The sequence below is a fragment of the Rana temporaria genome, chromosome 1 (assembly GCF_905171775.1).
Source record: "Rana temporaria chromosome 1, aRanTem1.1, whole genome shotgun sequence".
Lineage (NCBI taxonomy): Eukaryota > Metazoa > Chordata > Amphibia > Anura > Ranidae > Rana > Rana temporaria.
Genome location: NC_053489.1, coordinates 288,173,169 through 288,197,733, shown reverse-complemented (window position 1 = coordinate 288,197,733; position 24,565 = coordinate 288,173,169). Strand labels below are relative to the sequence as shown.

Genomic DNA, 24,565 nt, shown 5'->3' with positions numbered 1-24,565 from the left:
GAATTAGTCACTGGTCCTGTGTGGGTATTCGTGTGGGCCAAAAAGGAAAGAAACCCTTCCAGTAGATAGTGCCTAATGATGGATGGTGGTTATGGGCTCTCTTGGGGATTGGGCTGCTACCTTTTCTCTGCGACCTAACAGTTTTAGCATGTAGACTTGGAAGGAGTGCCCAGTGTCCAGGAATTTGCAACTTCTAATGTATAGTTCATAGACGTTTATTGAAAAATAACAACATGTACATTAGAGCTGCACGATTAACCAAGATTGCGATTCTTCCCCCCTCCCGATCTTAAAAAAGCATTTCCTTGATTCAGTGCAGAGAGTTCTCTGCTCAAGCCGACAGCTGTCAAAAAAAGAAAGGCAGCCTGCCAAGTTTATCACAACATCTTAGGCGGAGATAAAGAGAAACATTGTAACATATAGTTATTTTAGATCAAAGGGATCAACTTCGGTCTGTAAATAAGGTCAGTTTAACCACTGAAAGACTAATCCTTTTTCTGACACTTGTTGCTTACAAGTTAAAATCAGTATTTTTTGCTAGAAAATTACATAGAACCCCCAAACATTTTTAGCAGAGACCCTATAGAATAAAATGACGGTCATTGCAATACTTTGTCACGCTGTATTTGAGCAGCGGTCTTTCAAACGCAATTCTTTTGGGGGAAAAATACACTTTAATGATTAAAAAAACAAAACATTAAAGTTAGCCCAATTTTTTTGTATAATGTGTATAATTTTTTGTATGATTTTACGCTATAAGAATCGCGAGAGAATTGTGATCTTTATTCTAAGCAAAAAAATTGGGATTCTAATTTTAGCCAGAATCGTGCAGCTCTAATGTACATCAAGCCAATGTGTTACAGGGGAAAAGACTCCCCCTTCATCAGAGCTGATGGCATGCTGCCATCTTGGTTTCTGAAATCTTGCATCTAACACAACCATTCACGGGAATCATTCCCATCCAATAGTATGCAGCAGCTGCCCTGAAGAAGGAGTGTCCCCTTGAAACTCGTTGGCTTGGTGTACATGTCTATGAATCATACCATACTTTACTTCAACTATTTCAAACTACATCAACGTTTGTAGATCTTTTAGCTGGATTCCACAGTAGATCCCATTGGTACCAGTGAGGTCCCATTGACTCCAACACTCAGGAATGGTCCGAACATTTTAATTTTTTTTACATGCTAGTCGCATATCGAAAATGGAGAGTTTACTAAAGTTAGAAAAATTCTCGTACGAATAAAAAATCGGAAGTGATTTTATGTGTTATAATGTATTTCTATTGTATTTTTGGACAACAACTGTACTGATTAAATGAAAATCGGACGATCTGGTATCATACGAGAATTTTGGCATCGTATAATACCAGATGAACTGTCGTGATCGGCTCTCGAAAGCTCTATACTATCTATCAGATTATCATACGATCGCTTCGAAAGCTTTATTTTTTATCCGATTTTTGGATCGTGTGTACGGGCCAGAAGCATCATTCAATCGTTTTGATCTTGTCATTATTTTACATATTGCACTGTATGCACAAAAGCCACATCATTGTGGTGAGAGGGACTGTTTCCCCATTAGCAAAAAGTTCTTCAAAGAGTAGTAGTCACTCAGACCTCAAAAGTATATAATAAAACGTGATGTTTTGTGGTGTCTCCAATTCATTGGCTTTTTTCTTTTGTTGTGATAGGCCAAAAGCTAATCCTTATTTTGTCATATATAATGTAGAATAATACAAATCTGTCCAGCATTTGGAAGAAAACAACTGTGCGAAATCTTGCTCTTTAATTATCCCAAGCGGTAAAAAGCATTCTGCATTTACTTACTGTATATACTCGAGTATAAGCCGAGTTTTTTAGCACATTTTTTTTTGTTAGTCGGCTTATATTTGAGTCACTTTTTTTGCGCTTGATCTCCCGGACTTTGGGGACCCGGTACCGGTCGGCCATAGTTTCCCTGGACCCCAAACTTCCCCACTCTTCCTCTACAAGTGTGCAAAGTTTGTTGTCCGGGGGACCTATGGCCGGGGAGCACCGATTTTTTTAAAGCTAGGCTCCCATGTTAAACGGTCTCTCTCTGGTGATTTTCGGGACCTGGTACTGGCCGGTCATAGGTCCCTTGGACCCGGAACTTGGCACACATGTAGCCCCATTTCTCCTCTACAAGTTTCCAAAGTTTGTTGACTGGGAGACCTACAGCTGAAGAGCACCAATTTTTCAAAGCCGGGCACCCCTTCCAGACTCCCATGTCAAACGTCAGTCTAGTCATGGACACAGTGAGGCATGGACACAGTGAGACATGAGGCATGCACATGGACATAGTAAAGCAAAGTGAGGCATGCAGATGGACAGTTGGACACCCTAGGCTTATACTCGAGTCAATACGTTTTCCCAGTTTTTTTGTGTTAAAATTAGGTGCCTCGGCTTATATTCGGGTCGGCTTATACTCGAGTATATACGATGTATTAGAATAAGTGATTCGGTCTCTATGCTGTTTATAGAAGCCTTGATTTCCTCCTAGATGCAAAACAGTCAGTTGCCGTTTAAAAAACTGTTGTCCTCTAAAATCACAAGAACAATTCAATAGAATATTTCATTATAACTCACTGACAGTTAAATGCTTATAAGTTTACCTTTGAACAAAAAATAAGTAATGCACATTTTTTGCAGGTAAAAAAATGTGCATTTAATATTATTTGTTTCTGGAGCATTGCACCAGGGATCAGTAGATCGCTGGTGCCATGCAACATGTAATATGTTACGAAATGTGAATTTATTCTTTGATACCCTTCTACACACAATCCGAAAATCGGACGAAAATACAGATTTCGAATAGATTGTATGATAATTGGATCGCTAGTACACAGCTTTGATCAGTTTGATCAGATCGGTTTGATCACGACAGTTTATCGGTATTATCCGATCAGACAATCATGAAAATTATATATAACTGTATTATATTCGACTATTTAATATCATGAATTTAAATGAATATGAATTTATTTTCGCTAATTATTGGCACCTTTTTTCTATTTTCAGCCGATAGTTTTTAGCGGACATTATTGGCACCTTATTTTCTGTCGGCAAAACGCAGATAAATTTTGGCAGCCTATATATTGGTGCATGGTGAACTGATCTATAATTATCCTCATCTTCATCATGCTAAATGTAGCCCAGCATGTATCTTAATATTTTTGTTGTATTTGTTCATATAATATTTTTAAGATTAATAATCAAAATAGTTGATATGCATTCCCACATATGAGTTAATTCATTGTTCACTGTTCAGGTCACCCATTCTGCACATTAATAACAATACTAACGCTACATCATTTGCACATGTCGCACCCTGGAGGCGTAGAAACCTACAGCTTGTTTGCAGAACACTGGCGTTTGCTCCTTGTCTTCACTGCTATGCAATACAATGCAATGCTGCTTCAATTGTGTCTCACACAATTACACCACCCACTGCTTGACATAGCCACAGTTTTGTTACCGTCTGTTCATAGGTCATGCTCAAGGTTGAATCAAAAATGAAGATTTTCCTATACAAGGTAATAGGGTAAAACAAGATTTAGACAGCGCCTAGTATGAGGGGGGAAAAAACGATCGAAACCAAAAACTTTCCTGTAGTCTTTAGATGTTTAATTATATCACTAAAAATCTATTAATCATCTTGTCTCATTTTCTACACTTGGAAGGTCTGCTTACATCTAAGCTAGCGGGTCTTTGTATTCAGACACACAGAAATAATTTGTGGCCATGCTCTTTTTACTTTAAAGGCTAACTCCATCTTTTGTGCCATGTTACATTTAATTTGTAACATGGTGCAAAAGTCCTGACCCCCCCCATCCCGTCGGGTTCTTCCCTCCCACAGCCCCTGTCACTTGTGAAATCCTCTCTGCCCACACAGCCACATCATTCATTGACAGACATCTGTGAATGAATTAACTACACATCCAGTCTACCACTGTGGCAGGCAGATTTGTAGTTCTCAATGGAACAGTGGAGTTATCACCACACTAGTAGTCCACTGACCCTTTATCTAACTCACTAACAGAAAGCCTGTACTTCGCTATGAGCAGAGAGCAGGAGGAAGGGTCTGTAGGAGCCTGGCATTGTATTCACGACTCACTGATCTCGGGTGCAATGCTTTTCAGGCTCCTGTAAAAAAAAAAGATAAATGCACAACAATTTGCAGTTATTATTTTTTTTAAAGTTGAATTTAGTCTTTACAGTGGAACCCTAAAGCCCTGTACACAAAATTGGTTTGTCTGATGAAAATGGACCGATGGACCGTTTTCATCGGACAAACCGATCATGTGTGGGCCCCATCAGTTTGTTTTCCATCTGTGAAAAAAAATAGAACATGTTTTAAAATTTTCCTATGGATAAAAAAACGATAGAAAAAAACGATCGTCTGTGTGGAAGTCCATCGGTCAAAAATCCACGCATGCTCAGAATCAAGTCGACGCATGCTCAGAAGCATTGAAATTAATTTTTCTTAGCACGTTGTATGTAGTGTTTTACATCACCGCGTTTGGACACGGTCAGATTTTTGACTGATGGTGTGTAGGCAAGACTGATGAAAGTCAGCTTCATCGGATATCCGACGAAAAAATCCATCGGATTAGATTCCATCAGATATCCGATCGTGTGTACAAGGCTTCACCCAAAGGGGGCAGTTCTACTATTCCTCTCTCCCGTATTTAGAATGTTTTTTTTTTTGTGGGGTGGGGGAGAGCAGGTACCTGATTTTGACAAGCCACAAGGAGTCACAGTCGGCTACCCACAGCTAAGATGCCAGCATCGGGGACCTGAAGACCGCCAAAGAGCATGGTTGGGAGTGGACATCACTGGATCCTGGGACAGGTAAGTGTGTGTTTTTTACAAGTCAGCAGCTACAGTATTTGCTGACTTTGTTTACAGGGTGAATATCCTGTAAATTTGATAGACAGAGGTAGTCGTGCTGTATCTGGGCACAACACAACTGATTAGATGCTGATCAGATGCTGGTTTTCCAGCATGCCCGTTCAACAGAAGGTGGTCATAAGATCGGCTTCTGTTAGACAGAGAGCTTTACACACAGGGCCAAAAGTCATCAGGTTCCTGCCAAACTGACAGTTTTTTACAGATTTTTGGACCTTGTGTACCCGGTTTTAGTGGATGAGGTGAAGCTCTGCTGATTTCCATCATCCAATCATGTGCAAGCACAAACATTTTGTATTCTGTTTGCACCTGATTGAGTGTTCTTTACAAAGTGAAACTTCATCGCATTCACTAAGCTGTAAGCCATGTAAAGCATGGGGGATGTACTATAGATGAGGCCAAGGCTAGATCTACAGGGAAAGGAAACATTTCGTAGATTAAGGGCCCTTTCAGACGTGCGAATCCTGTGAAGATCCGATTTTAACCATCCGCTTGCTCAGCGGGGATCTCTCCGTTGATCCCGCTGAGCCGGCAGGTGACAGGGCAGTGTGCAGGGACCACCCTGACAGATCTCCGCTCTCCTCTATGGGGGGATCGGATGAACATGGACCGTCTGTCTTCAGAAACAGACCATAGCGGGGACTGATAAGATTGGATGTGAGCGGATAACAAACAATAAGACCTGCAGGTACGATCCAACTATGAAAAGTTGTCACAGGAGAAATGAAATGGTGATTTCTCATACCAGAATTATCAGCTAATAGATCTGGAGTCTTAGAGGTCATTAAAACCTTGGGTGTATACACCCAGCACTAAAAACTAACTACAAAGGATCTATAATTAGGGGATGGTCTAGAGATAATCATAGGTTGGGCGTTAAGGGAGAATGTTTACCTATGGATCACAGTTTTCAAAATATAATTTAAAAGTGTGTTCCCTACCACTTTATAAAAGGTAGGTGATAGAGTCACAGTTTGATGGTCTTCTTTTGACAATTCTAATTGCCTGGTTGTGTTTGGCTTCAATACCTTTGAGTCATAGACCTGCAACAAGCATGCTTTTCCTTATTTCTTGTCCTAGATCTTGAAGAAAGCATTGAAGCCAAAGCGTTAGCATAGCAGCCAGGTAACTAGCGTTCTCAAAGGAGAGGCCAGCTATGGCAGCCACCATACGTTTTCTCGTGATCTCATGATTTTCTTGCAATTTGGCCCTACCAATTATTAGAAAATGGGATGAATGTTTTAAAAATGAAAACTTTCTAACTAAATTCTACTGATGCTTTGATCATGCTGGGTAAAGCAATACGGTCACTTAACTTCCCTGTCCCCAGCATCATATACTCACCCTTCTGTTTGTCCCCCACTGCTTATTTGGCCCATAAAAATTTTGGGGGATGAAAGCCACATGTAAGTTTTTCACCTTGATGTATAGAATGCATTAAGGTTCAAAATCTTGAGGCTTTACAGCCACTTTAAACCTATGATTGCCATGCAGTGCACGCGATTGTGACACGGTAATACGCAATTAGAGGTTTAAATCGGGTGTGAGGAGGTGACACTGTGCCCGGTGATCTTTGACTTCTCCTATGTTGTTCAGGTAGATCTCCACCTCTTTAAGGTTTCCTACCCCTGGTCTACTTCTACTATAAGTCCATCTACTATAAGTCTGAGGCCTCGTACACACAACCGAGTTTCTCGGCAAAACCAGCAAGAAACTTGCTGGGAGATATTTTTTTGCCGAGGAAACCGGTCGTGTGTACATTTTCATCGAGGAAACTGTCGAGAAACTCGACGAGCCAAAAAGAGAGCAAGTTCTCTATTTCCTTGGCGGGAATGGAGAAAATTGGCTTGTCGAGTTTCTGGACGGCTTCAAAAGGAACTCGACGAGCAAAACGATGTGTTTCGCCCGTCGAGTTCCTCGGTCGTGTGTACGAGGCTTCAGTCCATCTACTATAAATCTGACATTGAATGTACAAAGCACAGGGTCACATTTCTTGCTTTTGGCCAGCTACATTAGAGCGATCACTCTTGTCCTGTCAAGTAAGTTCAGATTTTTTCTATTTCCAAAATACGTTAGGCAACACATGGTCTGTTTCTGTAGAAAACATTTAGTCATTTTCATTTTTTTATAGCTTGTTTCTCATTTCATCATACTAAGCAGAGTTCCCCATAACTAAGTTGTGTCTGTGAAAAGGAACCCCGGGAACCCTTATAGAGCCTGCTATTTTTTTAGTTTGAGTGGAACGGGAAGGGTTAGAACCATTGTTAGGTTTATATTTCTGTCTGAAACCCCATTGGGAAGAATGCCTGTCCTGGAAATACCTGTCAGCAGGACTTCAGGCTCGTGTTTTTATTACATAGACAAATACAAAGTAAAATGAACATGACCTGAATAGGAGAAGCTTCCTTCCAGCTTTTGAAGCAGTTACATGTATCATAAAAGCAGTCTCTTTGGTGTTTGCTTTAGAATATTAATTGTTTCTACATGAAGTAAAACAGCAGTAAATTGGGCTTGATATCTCATTTGTAACACATCACATCCACTTTGTTATGATTCATCAGAGGATTGATTCAGAACATTTTGCATAGAAAGTGACGGCTGCAATTAGTTTAGATTACTGTGTTAGTAAGTGGCTTGAAATGAACCTTCAGGATACATAAATGTGACCTACTAATTAAATAATAGAAAAGTCAGTTATGGTCCCATAGTGCCATACTAGCAGGAGTAGAGCAGAAGGAGCACAACAGATGTATTGTCAGTATATTAGGGTGGGGAGGTGTCTGCATACTGTTCCATAAAGTAACCCCCATCACAAAAGGGTCAGGACAGCCGTGGCTTGAAACACAACCATGGTTCTGCTCCCCGCCTGCTGCAAATATTTAACTAATTGAATGATTAGAATACCTGCTTCCCCCACTGCACATGGTGGTTCCGCCCACCCATTCTTTCATCCTGTACTGATGTATGAGCCAGCAGGATAAGCCATTGTGTGCATCAGGGGTGGCAGGTACTCACAGACGTAGAAGTGCTGAACACCTGCAATGGCCTGAGAGTAGCATCACTGTGGCGTTTATAGACACGGGCTGTTGGAAAGGTACGTTTATCTCATTTATTACTTTTTTGGCCTGTTCAAGTGGTAGTAAAGTCTTTACTACCACCTTTACCTACAGGTAAGCCTATAATAAGGCTTACCTGTAGGTATAAAGAATATCTCCTAAACCTGTACGGTTTAGGAGATATTCCCCTCCCAATGCGCCGCTGACTGCAGCGGCGCATGCGCAGCAGGGATCCTCGGCTAGAGGCCCAGCAGCCGCCGGACCTTGCCGGAATGAAGTCTCCCGCGCGCATGCGCGGAAGTGACGACATCGCCGCTTCAGCCAATCACAGTGCTGGAGCGGCGATACCCGGAATACACGCCAAGGCAAGATGACATCTCGCTTGGCGTGGACCAGGTAAGTTCTCCACACCTCGTTCCAAGATAAGTATTTCACAATGAGCTACTATGCGGTACATACTAGCTCATTATGCCTTTTGCCTTTCAGGTGTAAAAAAAAAATGCGGGTATACAACCGCTTTAAATATACGATTGAGCCCCCGTTTACATCGGCGCAATTTAAAATGTGATTTGGCAGGTCAAATCGGAGCCTAGCCAGCAATGGGAGCGTCCCAATCATGTGATACTGACTTTGCAGCGCCACCCGATTTCCAAAAGTAGTTGCTGCACTACTTTTGGTGACTTCGGGGGCGATTTCAATAGAAAGTCGGACTTTAAAATCAGAACTTGCACAATTTTAAAGCTGCGTTCAGTGCGAACGAGATTTGAAAGCATTTTGTTATACCCATTTAGTGGAAGACAATACCTGTTGATCCCTTTAGAAATTCAGGTCTGTCCTGTGTGCTGTCTATACTTCCTTTGTGGTCTTATCACTCAGTTATCTTGGACCACAAAACAATTCCCTTTTATGTTGTGGAGATGAGATGGAGGGACTTGTTAAAAAAAGTTTGCTTTGGAATAATTTGAGTCAGTGCAGCGACATGTTTTTTTAATAGCTATTTTACATTTTTTTGTGGAATGTTTTTGGAGCAACACCATTCATTTGAATGGGCCTCCCTTCGTTCGAAAAACGCTCCAAAGAAGCTTGGGTACCAAATGTCGCCATGGAGCCAGGAGCGTTTGGTGTTGCCATTTTTGCCACGATTTTAGCGAGTCGGTTGACGATCACGGCAAAATCGCACTGCGTTTGGGGTGCCATTAAGAAATAATAACATTAAAAACGCGTCCTATGTTGTGCCGGGATTCTGGAATTGCTGGCGGATCGCACAATTCCAGTATGCTCAGGTGTGAACTGAGCCTAATCATATGTTTCTGTTTTTTTACAACTATCACAACCTGTAAAGAGCAGAATATTACAAATTGTTGGCAGATTTATTTTAGTCTAGCACAGCAATTGCATATCTGAAATTATCATCGCTTGACAAGCTGCCTGTATAAATAGTATTTCAATTAAAAAATGAATAGGTCTACTCTAAACTGTTTATTTGTATTAATGACCAAACACAGATTAGCCTGCCAGACTATAGCTGGCCATACGCATATGCAGCCATATACATACAGATTTCTTCTGTTCAGCCTACCAAACGGATGGTAAAAAATCTAACCGATGCCTCTGCTCGTGCTACACAACATGGATGGATGACTCTCCCACTGTGCCTATTGTATTTTGGCAGCTGGCCCGCTAGCTGTCAAAATAGTGAAACAACAGCTGTATCTGATTGGATGTAGCAACTGTTTGGCTTATAATTTTCCACCCGGGTCCCTTGATTTTTCTTTCGAGGGATGTTGGCTGGTAGACGGCCACTAGGGTCACCTACTACCACTACTTTCGGCCATTTTATCAGGAACCAACCAAAGTTCCTTCCATATATGGCCACCACAAGGTAGATTAGGCAACCTAATTTCTATACCTTTCTACACCTAACATGTTTAAATGCTGTATGCAATATATTACCATACATAAATAAATCCTGGTGCTCAGGATTTAGACTTTGTACTTGAGTAGTGTCTTAGTGTTTCAAGTGACACAGTTGACTGGAGACAGCTGCTTCATGTCCTCACTGGTTACTTCAGCATCTCAACTCCGTATGATCAAAGTTTGCAATTACTAAGCTTGAGGTGCCTTATATATGACTGAATGCTGTGTGACGACAGTGTCAAGGGTGAGTGTTTTGGGGGGAGTTAGGGTGCTTGGTGGTGGGCCATTGTCTTCTGAAATTCTGGGTATACAAAGCCTTCACGTGAATTGTGCCTAGTCTCTGTATATGCCTAATGCTTCCTTCAGTTTACACAACAGAGATCAGCCAAGAACATAGTGAAGCGGGAGAGTGCAGGGAAAACGTATTTGACTGTACAATGAAAATGAAAACAGATGCTTCTGCGGTTCACACAGGAAGTCTGAGTGAACTTTTGACAGCAGCTGCCCTGCTGACTGAACATTATTAGTAAACTGGAAATATAGTCCCACTGTGCGAGTGAAAGAAGTGTGGAAATATAGTTTGTGCTTATCTACGCTGGCAGCTGCCTATTCTGGGGAACTCTTTCTCAGTGAACCATGTGACATTAATGATATCACTTTACCCACGTATAGGCGGTTAAACTCCACCTTTCTAGGAAACCTATTGTGAGGCGCGGCAGCAAATAGCAATTTTACTACTATAGTGCCTACATGTAAAGAAACAAACGCTTCCTATGGGATACAAAGCATTGCTTCAAGAGATTGTACCGGTAAAATGAAACCACATTTTAAAGCTGACCCAGGTCAGGAGTTTGCTTCTGGTGGCTTTGGGCTTTAGTCATAAACAGAAAGGGGACATATGTTCACAATGTGGTGATAAGAGCAAAATTCCAAGAAGAGTTATAAGATTTGTTTTCTTTATTATGTTGTATGTATTATGTATGCTATTGTGTATACTCTGTGGAATGTCAGCCCACCCTTTTTCTGGAGGCACCACCATGCTTCCAGGGTTTTGCTACACTTTAAATCCAACTGTAATATTGGTAAGACAGGTCTATGAAAGGGCAATTTGGTAACAAAAAGAACAATAACCAAGTAACCTGCTGAGGCTATGCTATAAAAACAATTATGCAAAAAAACAGAAAGTCCATTCGGTTAGACATTAATCTGATTTTTATGTTATGTATTAAAACCAGATTCTAGATACCTCCTCAGTTGAGCTGTGGGAGGTTCTCCTTCAATGAATACAATTTAACTTCCCATATTTCTGCTTGATTAGAATTTACCATCCAAGAGAGCGGTAAGGAATTTAATACAACTGCCATTTTGATACATTTAGGCTGACTGAGGATAATATCTGAATCAGCCAAAATTCTAACTGTGGGTGGCCCTGCAAGTACCATCACCATAATTTTCCACCGGGGTCAGTGATTTCTAAATCATTTTAAATCAAATCTTTTGTTGAAGCGGGAAGAAAATGTTTGGCTAAACAGTGACTGCATCCTAGCACTATTCAGGCAGCCATGGCTGCTGAATACGATAGTTTGCAGTGGAGATTCCTCTATGCCAGGGGTGTCAAAATCAATTTCATTGCGGGCCGTATCAGTAGTATGGTTGGCCTCAAAGGGCCTTTTGGATCTGGGGTGCGCTATATACAAAGTGCAGGGTTCAGAGGTGCGTTACATGCAGAGTTCAGGATTATGCTACAAACAAGAGTGCAGAGTTCAGGAGTGCATACACAGAGTGCAGTGTTCAGGGGTACGCTATGAATAGAGTGCAGGATTCAGGCATGCATTACATACAGAGTTCAGGGTTTAGGAATGCGTTACCTACAGAGTTTAGAGGTTCCCATGTGTACAGAGTGCAAAGTTCAGAGGTGCGCTATGTAGAGAAAGCAAGGTTTAGGTGTGTGCTGTATACAGAGCACAGGTTGTGCACCCCTCCCCAAAGTTTCCTCACATCTCTCTCTCCTACCTGGCCGGCTCTAGTACCTCCCTGTGTAGGTGGCTCTGCCTCACCTTGCATGAAGTTTGTAATCTCTCTGGAGGTCTGTCCCCTTTGCGAGTGCATGCAGAGATCTGTTCGATCCGTGAGCAATGCTGTCCCTTGTAAGCACAGAAGCCGGGACAGCAGGGAGCGGGAGTGGAGAGTAAGGCCTCGTACACATAACCGTTTTCCTCGATAGAATCCATCAAGAATCTTGGTGAGAGAGCTTTTTTGCCGAGGAAAACGGTCGTGTGTACGTTTTTCATCGAGGAAACTGTCGAGGAACTCGACGAGGATTTCCTCTACGGGAGTCTCAATTTCCTCGCCGTGTTCTTCGTCGGGCTGGTTTTCGACGAGAAACGCGGTCGTGTGTATGCTAAGAAACCCGCACATGCTCAGAATAAAGTATGAGACGGGAGCGCACCTTCGGTAAAAGTAGGGTTTGTAATGGAGATAACACATTTTTCACACTGTAACAGACTGAAAAGTGCAAATCATCTCTTACCAAACTTTTACTTAACACGCATTAACATGACATTAGCAAAAGAAGCCCCAAGGGTTGTGCCAGTGGAATCGAACTTCCCCTGCCATTGTATGTGTTGTACGTCACCGCGTTTGAGAACGAGGAGATTTTGTCTTGACAGTGTGTATGCAAAAGCAAGCTTGTCGAGTTCCTCGACAAGCCTAAGGCCTCGTACACACGGCCGAGGAACTCGACGTGCCAAACACGTCGAGTTCCTCGGCCAGTTCAGCCCTGAAGCCGCCGAGGACCTCGGCGGGAGGAGAGCTCCCATAGAACAACGAGGAAATAGAGAACATGTTCTCTATTTCCTCGCCGAGGTCCTCGTCGGCTTCCTCGGCCGAAAGTGTACACACGGCCAGTTTCCTCGGCAGAATTCAGCCAGAAACTCGGTCGGAAGCTGAATTCTGCCGAGGAAACTGGTCGTGTGTACGGGGCCTAACAAGGAACTCGTCGAGGAAAACGATGTGTCTTTTCCGAAGAGTTCCTCGGTCGTGTGTACGAGGCCCAAGAGCCAGAGGTGGTGGAAAGGAGTTCTGCCATGTTTCAGCTAGAGCTGCACGTTTATTTGTTAATGAATGAAGATCGTGATTCAACTCTCCTCACGATCTTCAGCATAGGTTCACACTACTGCGATGCAATGTACTGCAAATTTGATCAGATTTTTGTTCTGTGTGTGAATCTGCCTTGCATTTTGAGGTGGACAGATGTGAATTTACCTCACATTTACCGTGATTTTACAGCGAATTTCAGGAGGCAGACACTGAACAATTCACAGAGATGTGAACTGTATGCTGTGAGTTTACTGCAAGTTCAATTGAAGCCTATGAAGATAAAATTTGCACTGCACCATAGGAATTTGCATCGTACCCGCAGTCAACACGGACAGGACCCTTTGTTTTTCTTGGACCAAATTCGCAACGCATAGATGTGAACCAAAGCCATGGAATACTATGTTTTTTACTTGACCTGCAAATCTGTGTGTTCCTAAACACATCAAACCCGCTGTAAATTCACATCCATGTGAACCCAAGCTAAAACAGCATTTCCCCAATTGTATGTAACAAGTGTAGAGAGTTCTCTGCTCTATGCTGACAGCTGACAAAAAAATAATAAAAAATCCAGGCAGCCTGCCAAGTCTATGACAGCATTGGAGATAAAGAGAAACATTGTATCGTGTAGTTCTTTAGATTAAAGGAATGAACTTCGGTCTGTAAATGAGGTCACTTTAACCACTTAGCCTAGGTTCACACTACTGCGATGCAAAGTACTGCTAATTTAATCCGTATTTTAACGCAACAGTGAACAATTCGCAGAGATGTGAACTGTGTGCTGCGAGTTTACTGCAAGTTCAATTGAAGCGTATGAAGATAAAATTTGCACTGCACCATAGGAATTTGCATCGCCCCCTCAGTCAACTCGCACAGGACATTTGTGTAGTATGAAAGATGATGTCACGCCACGAGAATCGTGATCTCATTCTAAGCAAAAAATTGTGATTCTCATTTTAGCCAGAATCGTGTAGTTCTAGCTCGAGCTGCAAAAATGGGTGGGAGGACCACACGACAAGGCCTGGCAGGGGCCAGATTCAGCGTGCAGGCCTTGTGTTTGACATATGTGATCTATGCTGTTTAGCATTGATTGGCGGATCAAAGAGAAAATTAAAGGGATTCTAAAGGCTCCTTTTTTTACCTAAAGTAAGAAAAGATGTTATACTTACCTGCAATGTGCATTGGTATTGCCCTGAACCTTCTCTTCTGTTTCCCCCTGCTGGTGATCTTGGCTCTTCCCCCATTTCTGTATTTGGCACCATAGCAAGCTGCTTTCTATGGGGGTTGACGTGCAGGCTCACTTATGAGCCAGGCTGTGTGCTTCCATAGACACACAGAGCGTAGCACAGGCCCCATTTCACACTCCCTCCTCACAGGTATGAGTTGACAGCAGCAGGAGCCAATGGCTCCCACTGCTACCAATCTGCTCTGTGAGAGCAGGGAGAAAGAGTAGCACTGCTGCAGACGGGCATAGCGCTGGATTGATAGGGGGAAAGCAAACGTTTAGTGAGTTTTTTTTCCTTAACACAGGTAAATTATGTGCTAGTTAAAAAAGCTAATTTTCCATGACATAACGAAGATGCTTGTAGTGGAAATAGTGACACAGCTAAGTAATATCGATTTGCCTAGCTGAACCGTTGCCTCTGAAAGCTTAATCTAGCACCTGGAAGAGCTAACGCCCTGACATTTCCATGCAGGTGTGGTGTCTATATGGTCACGACGTCACCACGCTTTTCATAACTTTTTCCCCAGGATACATCTTATCTGTCCATCAAAAGCATATGTGGAACTGCTGCATAATTTAACCACTTCAGCCCCAGAAAAATGTATCCCCTTCCTGACCAGAGCACTTTTTGCGATTCGGCACTGGGTTGCTTTAACTGACAATGACACGGTCGTGCGACGTGGCTCCCTAACAAAATTGGCGTCCTTTTTTCCCCACAAATAGAGCTTTCTTTTGGTGGTATTTGATCACCTCTGCGGTAAAAAAGCAATATTTTTTACTTTTTGCTGTAATAAATATCCCCAAAAAAGATATACATGTTTTTTTTCTCAGTTTAAGCCGATATGTATTCTTCTACATATTTTTGGTAAAAAAAAAAAAAAAAACGCAATAAGCGTATATTGATTGGTTTGCTCAAAAGTTATAGTGTCTACAAAATAGGGGATTGTTTTATGGCATTTTTATTATTTTTTTTTTTATTAGTAATGGCGGCGATCAGTGATTTTTATTGCGACTGCAACATTATGGCGGACACATCGGACACTTTTGATGCTATTTTGGGACCATTGTCATTTATACGGCGATCAGTGCTATAAAAATGCACTGATTACTGTGTAAATGATACTGGCAGGGAAGGGGTTAACCACTAGGGGGCGAGGAAGGGGTTAAGTGTGTCGTAGGGAGTGATTCTAACTGTGTGGAGGTTGGGCTACCAGTGACGCGACACTGATCACTGCTCCCGATGATAGGGAGCAGACGATCAGTGTCCTGTCAGAAGGCAGAACAGGGAAATGCCTTGTTTACACAGGCATCCCCTTGTTCTGCAGCTCCGTGACAACATCACAGGACACCGTCAGACATCGAGTCCGTGGTTCCCGCGGGCATGGTCACAGAGCTTGCGGCAGGGGCGCGCGCACAGCCGCACGCGCCAAATTCAAAGGGACGTACAGGTACGTGTGTACACTTTTCGACGAGGAAACTGTCGAGGATCTCGTCGAGCCAAAAAGAGAGCATGTCTTCTTTTTCCTTGACGGGAATGGGGAAATTTGGCTCGCCGAGATCCTCGACAGCCTAATAAGGAACTCGACGAGGAAAACGATGTGTTTCGCCCGTCGAGTTTCTCGGTCGTGTGTACGAGGCTTTAGAAGAAAAAATGTGCTTTGCAAACAATTGTTGCTTAGTTTCCTTGCAGAGTTCTTTAGTAGCTGTTTAATTTACCAAAGGTTTTGCAGTTGTTACAAGTAGGTAAAGTAAAAAGAAATAGTTGTTCTGAGCCTTGGTTATGAGCATCTACGTAGAGAAGACCTCCACAATGTCCTGTTTGTATGAGAGCTTTAACCTGATTGGTTCCTTTGAGTAGATGTGCATCATTGATGTTAGCAATGCTTTGTCAGTGTGTACAGAAGTCTGACTCTGTGTAATATTCCTTTGGGATGAATGATTGTATTTGCAGAAGCCCCATAAATAGACTATGTGAACAGAGCCTGAAACTTGGCTCTCCTATTGTATTTATTCCAAAGCTTTTGCTATTGAATTATGAATTTATTTTCAGTCGGCCTAACACTTGATTCAATTGACGGTTCTAGAAGCAGAATTCATTATTTGTTGATCGCAAATCAGATTACGGGGTTGTATTTCAGCAACAGTTACGCATTTCACAATTCCGAGTGGAGCAACTACCCCACTGCTTTTCTTTTTTACCTTCTTCCATCTGTAGTACATCATTAATGTGTCCACATATTTTATACTATATACATTTTATGGTGTTGTTCTTCGCTCTTGCTGAAACTGTCAGATTACATAGATCTTTTATGAGTGTTTATATAATATTCCATGGGCTCACAATCCAGATCTTACCAGGACTCCAACTGCCTTTATTAACAATATTACATACAGAGTATACAGAGATTGTGGCTGTTAGCAACAAAGTAACATACTGCATTTGTCAGTAAGGCCTGGTTCACACCGATGCATTTTTTAGTGCATTTTCGGTTTTGCAGAAACACACTACAGTCTATTTACCATGGTTTCCTGTGGATATACAGTAAAATCTTGGTTTGAGAGCGTTTTGCAAGACAAGCTAATTTTTTTCATAAATTTTGCCTTGATATACAAGCGATGTCTTGATATAAGAGTAGGCGTCATGTCACAACTGCATATAAAAAAAAGAAAAAAGGTGGCTCTAAGTGTAGCAATATGGTTACATTTAATTAAGGTACAACATTTAATAACTCACATGGTTGATGATTAAAAAAGGGCACATCTAAGTATGCAGGCATCGGGAGTAAAGCTGTACACATAGACCGTCCTCCACACCGCCATCCCTTCCACGCTGCTCTCCATGAGCGCATCAAGCCTCGCTTTCAGATCGCTCTACTGCAGGGTAGTCTTTCCGGTCATGATTGCAGACTGACAGCGATGAGAGCCGGCGGTGTGGAGGACAGTCTATGGCCCGGATTCACATACATCGGTGCATAGTTATGCGGGCGTAGCTTATCTAATATACGCTACGCCGACGCAGCGCACAGAGGCAAGCACAGTATTCAGGAAGCCAGTGCTCCCACTCGCTCTCAAATCTATGCTGGGTTTCCTCGGCGTAAGCCAGCGTAGGTGGAAGTGGGCGTGAGCCATGCTAATGAGGCGTGACCCCATGCAAATGATGGGCCAAGCGCCATAGAAGTACTTAAAACTAACGGCGCATGCGCCGTCCCGTGAACGCATCCCAGTGCGCAAGCTCAGAATCACGTCGGAACTACTCCCTAAGATACGACGGATCACTGCCTACGACGTGAACGTAACTTACGCCTAGTCATATTCACGTACAACGTAAACGACAAAAGATACGACGGCTTGTGTTCCCTGGTCCATACCTTTGCATGGGTTGCACCTCCTATATGGAGAATAACTTTACGCCGGACGTACGACTTACGCAAACCGCGTATATTATGCGCCGGGTGCAACTACGTTCGTGAATCGGCGTATCTCCCTCATTTGCATATGTGCATAGAAAATCAATGGGAGCGGAAAATGCGCCCAGCATAAATATGCGCCCACGATACGACGGCGTAGGCAAGTTACGCCGGTCGTAGGAAGCCTATTTTTAGGCGTATCTCAGATTGTGGGCACGGCGCATAGATAGACTTACGCGGTGTATCTCGAGATACGTCGGCGTAAGTGCTTTGTGAATCCGGGCCTATGTGGACAGCTTTCCCCCGGATCCCTGCATACTTAGATGTGCCTCTTTTAATCATCAACCGTGTGAGTTGCTAAATGTTGTACCTTCATTAACTGGTTAACGCCCGCTGTACATGTACGTCCACAGAATGGCACATACAGGCATATGGGCCTTTCCGCGGGTCGGGGGTCCGATCGGGACCCCCCCCCCCCCCGGTACATGCGGCGGCCGGTAACCCGCGGGGAGCGATCCGGGACGACGGCGCGGCTATTCGTTTATAGCCGCCCCGTCGCGATCGCTCCCTGGAGCTGAAGAACGGGGAGAGCCGTATGTAAACACGGCTTCCCCGTGCTTCACTGTGGCGGCTGCATCGATCGAGTGATCCCTTTTTATAGGGAGACTCGATCAATGACGTCAGTCCTACAGCCACACCCCCCCATAAGTTGTAAACACACACTAGGTGAACCCCAACTCCTACAGCGCCCCCTGTGGTTAACTCCCAAACTGCAACTGTCATTTTCACAATAAACAATGCAATTTAAATGCATTTTTTGCTGTGAAAATGACAATGGTCCCAAAAATGTGTCAAAATTGTCCGAAGTGTCCGCCATAATGTCGCAGTCATGAAAAAAATCGCTGATCGCCGCCATTAGTAGTAAAAAAAAAAAATTAATAAAAAAGCAATAAAACTATCCCCTATTTTGTAAACGCTATAAATTTTGCGCAAACCAATTGATAAACGCTTATTGCGATTTTTTTTTACCAAAAATAGGTAGAAGAATACGTATCGGCCTAAACTGAGGAAAAAAAAATTTTTATATATGTTTTTAGGGGATATTTATTATAGCAAAAAGTAAAAAATATTGCATTTTTTTCAATTGTCTGTTAAAGCGACGCAGTGCCGAATTGCAAAACCTGGCCTGGGCATTTAGCTGCCTAAAGGTCCGGGGCTTAAGTGATTAAATGTAACCATATTGCTACACTTATGGTTACACAACCGATCACATTGCTATAATCTTTTTATATGGACTAAAAACTGAAGGACTTATGAATAAATGGTTGTGGAACGAATCATTTGAGTTTCCATTATTTCTTATGGGAACATTTTCTTTGATATACAAGTGTTTTGGATTACAAGCATGCTTCCGGAACGAATTATGCTCACAATCCAAGGTTTTGCTGTAGTTTACATCTTTGCATTTTATGGAAAGGGTCAGAGATTTGTTTCTGGTTTTTGGTTCCATAGACTTCAATGGATCAAAAATGTATATGGAAAAATGCAAAATGCACCTGGAATATGCAAACTGCAACCTGCATAGGTGTGAACCAGGCCTTAAAGGTGAAGTTTAGAAAATATATTTTCTCAATTATACCTGCAGTCATATAACTTACCTAACGTAACGTATGTCCTATGTCATGCAGGCTGCTGCTTCGTGCAGAAATCTTCTTTGCAGGATGCCCAGTCCTCTTCTTGGTCCTGAACTTCTGGCACGACAGGCATTAATAGGTCTTCAGGGTGAGCTGCATTTAGAATGATTTGATGCAGGCTGTACCCCCCCCCCCCCCCCCAACCATTGTGAAAAGTCCCTGTGTTTTTTTACATTGAATGTAATGTTTGAATGGGGCAGCCAGATCAATAACAAGATTCTCTCCCCCATTGGGAGATTGTGCTACATTCAGTGTAAACAATGAACAGGCTTTTCCCAATATATCAGCGGGGATGAGAGGGCAGGTCTGAGCTCTACTGTCTTAAATGTTGTGGTGGACATTCAGCACCAGGAAGAGGACTGGCATCCTCGTAGAGAAGATTTCTACACAACCCAGCAGCTGCATGACGTGGGTCATACTTCATTACAGGAAAGTAATGTAAAAATAATTTGGGCTAAATTCAACTTTAAATATTAAATTATTTGGTTAGGCTACCTGCTGCTTTTTATCTTGGAAGACAGCTCACATATTTGTAGTGAACTAAGTATTGCCCGCTGAATTTGGAAACAATGTAAAACGAAACCTTGACTTATGTATTTAACAAATAACTTAGCAGAGCACCATGCATGCCAGTGGAAAACAGCAGAGTTAGGCCCTTTTCACACATACAGACCATTTGTCTGTTTTTTCATCCATCCGTTGAGGGATGAAATTAGGACATAGATGCATTCATCTGCTTCTGTAAACATCAGTTTTTTTTTAACAGATGAAAGCCCTATTTTTCAACTGTTAAAAAACGGATCGGACGAAAAACTGATGTAACTGATGTAAACGGACATTTTTAAAGCGGAGCTCCAGCCCCTCTCCATAAATTAAAAATCAGCAGCTACAAATACTGTAGCCGCTGACTTTTATTATTTGGATACTTACTTGTCTAAGAACCCCACAATGTCAGCACCCCCAGCTGACCCCTACTGCGTGAAGCACGCTGCGCTTTTCTGAATGGCCCATTGGAAGGAGGAGGGGGGGGCCGAACTTCTAGGAGACCTCATTGCGGCGAGGTCTCCTGAAAGTGGGGATGAGTGCCTGTCAAAAACAGATACCCCCTCCCCCGCAAAAGGTGCAAAATGTGGCAGCGGAGGGGGGGAGGAAGCAAACAAGCAGAGCTCTCCCTTTTAGGTGGAGCTCCGCTTTAAGGACTCTAGCTGGCAGATGTAAAAAAAATGATGACAGACTGATGTAATCTTCATCCATTTTTCCTGAAAAACAGTGACTGAACTGATTAAACGAACGGTCCGCATGTGTGAAAGGGGCCATAGACTTGAAATTTTCCAACTGAAAGTGATTGTAAAGATTTTTTTTTTAAATTAAAGTAACAAACGTGTTATACTTACCTGCTCTATGTAATGGTTTCGCACAGAGCAGCCTTGATCCTCCTCTTCTCAGGTCCACCGCAGCAACTTCTGGCTCTTCCCCTACATCAAGTGCCCCATAGCAAGCCCCTGTTTTTTGGGCACTTGGACGTGCTCGCTCCTGAGCCCCGCGTTGTGAGTCCATAAGACACAAAGAGAAGGCCCCCCGCTCCCTCTGCACTAGCTGTGATTGACAGCAGCGGGAGCCAATGGCTGTATTTGAGCCAATGAGGATGGAGAGAGCAGAGAGAGCTTGACAGCAGCGGGAGCCAATGTATGTATTTGTATTTGAGCCAATGAGGATGGAGAGAGCAGAGAGAGCCTTGGCTCTTTCGCTTGATCGAAATAGGACTCAGGTATAAAGGGGGACTGCAGGAGGAGCTGGACGCAGAAGGCTTAGTACCTTACTGCATAGAATGCAAGGTAAAAAGCCTTCTGCCTTTACTACTTTAAGTAGTAGTGGTACATATGCAAGATAATGTTGTGATCGGTGGCCCCTTGTGAGCTCTTGAGCCTTGTGATTATTGTCCATATGTTTAAAGATCATAGTTATTTTTTGAGAGCCATTTTATGCACATGGCCATGTTATTTTCTTTTTTATATCATGCATGTTTTATTGTTCTTACACATTACACAGTGTAATATTTTTATCATAGGCACATATTTTTTTTTACGAAAATTTATATTTTACAAGTGTTACTTTAAACAGGTTTCAAATTAGTCAATAATTTTTTTTTTCCTTTCAGAATCTTGGGACTAGCTGCATAAATGAACAGAGAACTCATTGACCTCGGCTCCAGATGACTTACAACTAAGTAAAGGTATTTCTCTTTGTTCCTTGGTAGAATAGTCGCTGTGCCATCTGTACATGTGGGCTCTAGAGTCAAGTTTCGGGAACTTGACTGCTGTATTTTTGCAGAGTTGTCTTTTTCAGTGTAAATTGAGCACATCGTATCCCTTATAAGACTGCGGTTTATTTCGAACGCATGTCATTTGAAATGGTGTTAAAGCTCGATTTACAGCCAAAAGGAGCATTAGTGTAACGTTTCAGCATGCGCTGGCCTCATTGTAACATTATAAAATGAATAAATCCCTCTGGGTTTCTTACCCTTTTAAACTGAGCCAAAAAAACAGAGAACTGAGGAGATTTGGGGTCAAATTCTAAGCAGTTTAATTGTTATGAAATCTCAGCCAAAGCTGCAGAAAGCATTGCATACTCTAAGCAGAAAAGCTTTGCCTGTAATAAGCTGCCTCGTTCACGAAATCCAGGACCTTGCCGTTATGGGATGGTTCAAAACAATGAAGGTAAGAATGCAGACGAGCAGCTAAAGAAGAGAAATCTGTCTGCGTAATTGTTCAGCCGAATAACTGGAGACTCTTTCTTGCGCAGATGTCTGCAGCAGCTAATGAAAATGGAAATGCAACAGGTGAAAAAACGAATGGGGAGAAAACGTACAAAAAGGTATGTGGGATAAGACACCAGTTTTCAGTGTACGGCATGCAGTTTATTATTACTGATCACCTGCTTGCTTTAGAACTTGTTTTCTGCAAAGAGGGTAATGAATATGTGGCTTTATATGCTGTTTTTTTGTTTTATTGTGAATTTTCATGATATATATTTTTGAATCAAAATCACCTGGCTACAGCATTTTTGTTCACCCGTACTTTGAATAAGTCTTTAGTAAGGTACAGGTATAAAATTGTTTACGTATGCCAAGAAAAGCAGCATACAATAAAACCTTGGTTTGAGAGTAACTTGGTTTGAGAGCGTTTTGCAAGACAAGCTACATTTTTTAATAAAGCGATGTCTTGATATACAAGTAGCGTCATGTCACAACTGAGTTTAAAAGAGAAGAGAGGCGCCTCTAAGGCTGCATTCACACCTGAGCGTTTTGTCGCCTGAATCGCGACGCTCAAAGGGGAAAAAATACATTATTCCCTATGGAGATGGTTCACATCTGCACTCCAATACACCTGACGCCGAACGACTGAAGCTCAAACAAGTTCCGGACCCTTTTTTGTTGCGCGTATCGGGCGGTTTGGTCGTTTTTGAGCGTTTCCATTTCCCATAGAAAGTAATGGAAACGCTCGATTCAAGCGACTTGCGCAACAACGAGCGTTTGCTACGGGCGTTTTGTCGCTTTAATCAATAGAACATTTCACCCAGGCAGAAGATTAAAAAAATCTACTAACATAGCAACAAGTGATGAAAAGATGATAATTTTTCCTATTGGCTAAAATAAAAAACGTCGAAGTACAAAAACGTCGGACGACGCTGTATGCAAACGCGCAAATAAGCATGAATACGCGCGAACGAACGACGCTCAGGTGTGAATGCAGCCTAAGTGTAGCAACATTTAATGAAGGTACAACATTCAGCAACATATTGCTACACTTGTCCTTTATACTCTGGAGCTCCTGCTGGATTTTGCTTCTAATCCCCTATATGGAGGCTTCCATTTGTGGATGGACATTTTATGATTACACAACCAATAATACATTGCTATAATCTTTTTATATAGACTATAAATGGAAGGACTTATGAATAATTGGTTGTGGAACGAATCATTTGAGTTTCCATTATTTCTTATGGGGAAATGCGCTTTGATATACAAGTGCTTTGGATTACAAGCATGTTTCTGGAACGAATAATGCAAGTTTTTACTGTATAAACATATCAGAAGTATGTGGAGACAGTTGATTAATCCTAGTAATACAAAATAAGACATGCTACTAGTTTCTTTATTGGTGGCTAATTTTGCTTTTGTCTAATACATTTTTATTGGGTTTAAAATATAGAAGGAAAAAAATTACAATATTATTTACATATGATAAGAAAGAACAATTTAACAATCAAATGCATAATCAATATTGGTAAAATAGACGTTATGAGGTTGATTTACTAAAGACAAATACACTGTGCACTTTGCAAAGTGAAGTTGCACTCTGGAAGAGCAGTTGCTCCAGAGATTAGTAAATGAGGGGAAGCTCTGCTGACTTCCATCATCCAATCATGTGCCATCAAAAATGCATTTTTTTTATTTTCCTTGCACATGGTTAGGTACTCTTTGCAAAGTGAAGCTTTACCTCATTTACTAAGCTCTGGAGCAACTGCACTTGCAGAGAGCAACTGGACTTTGCAAAGTACACAGTCTATTTGCCTTTAGTAAATCAACCCCTGAGTAACAAATAACAAGTTACAAGATAGAATACAAAAAAAATATGGATAGGGAGGAATGCTGGAGAGGAAATTCAAAGTTGGGGTTTACAAATGTGGAAATTTTTGGGATGTATGAGTAAGTCATACAAGTAGTAGGGATTTATTAACCACTTAACGACCGCCGCACAACGATATACGTCGGCAGAATGGCACGGCTGGGCAGATGACGTACCGGTATGTCCTTTAAATCTACCCAGCCATGGGTCCGAAGCTCCGGGACCGGGACCGCGAGACCCGCGGACCCGATCGCTGCTGGGGTCCCGCGATCGGTCCCCGGAACTGAAGAACAGGGAGGGCCGCGTGTAAACACGGCTTCCCTGTGCTTCACTGTGGTGGCTGCATCGATCGTGTCATCCCCTTTTTAGGGAGACACAATCGATGACGTCACTCCTACAGCCACACCTCCCTACAGTTGTAAACACACACTAGGTGAAACATAACCCCTTCAGCGCCCCCTGTGGTTATCTCCCAAACTGAAACTGTCATTTCCACAATAAAGAATGCATTTTAAATGCATTTTTTGCTGTGAAAATGACAATGGTCCCAAAAATGTGTAAAAATTGTGCGAAGTGTCCGCCATAATGTCGCAGTCACGAAAAAAATCGCT

The 24,565-nt window shown here is 42.3% G+C and overlaps 1 protein-coding gene across 3 annotated transcripts in view; it reads left to right on the top strand.

The window, feature by feature from the left end:
* Window positions 1–24,565, top strand: part of PIP5K1B (phosphatidylinositol-4-phosphate 5-kinase type 1 beta) — a 223,954-nt gene that overhangs the window by 75,863 nt on the left and 123,526 nt on the right. For all 3 annotated transcript variants that reach the window (XM_040356933.1, XM_040356941.1, XM_040356928.1), the window contains exons 2-3: window positions 21,485–21,559; window positions 22,129–22,200. In XM_040356933.1, the coding sequence (XP_040212867.1) occupies window positions 22,129–22,200 (72 nt within the window). In that variant the 5' untranslated portion in view covers window positions 21,485–21,559. The remainder of the gene's footprint in view (window positions 1–21,484; window positions 21,560–22,128; window positions 22,201–24,565) is intronic.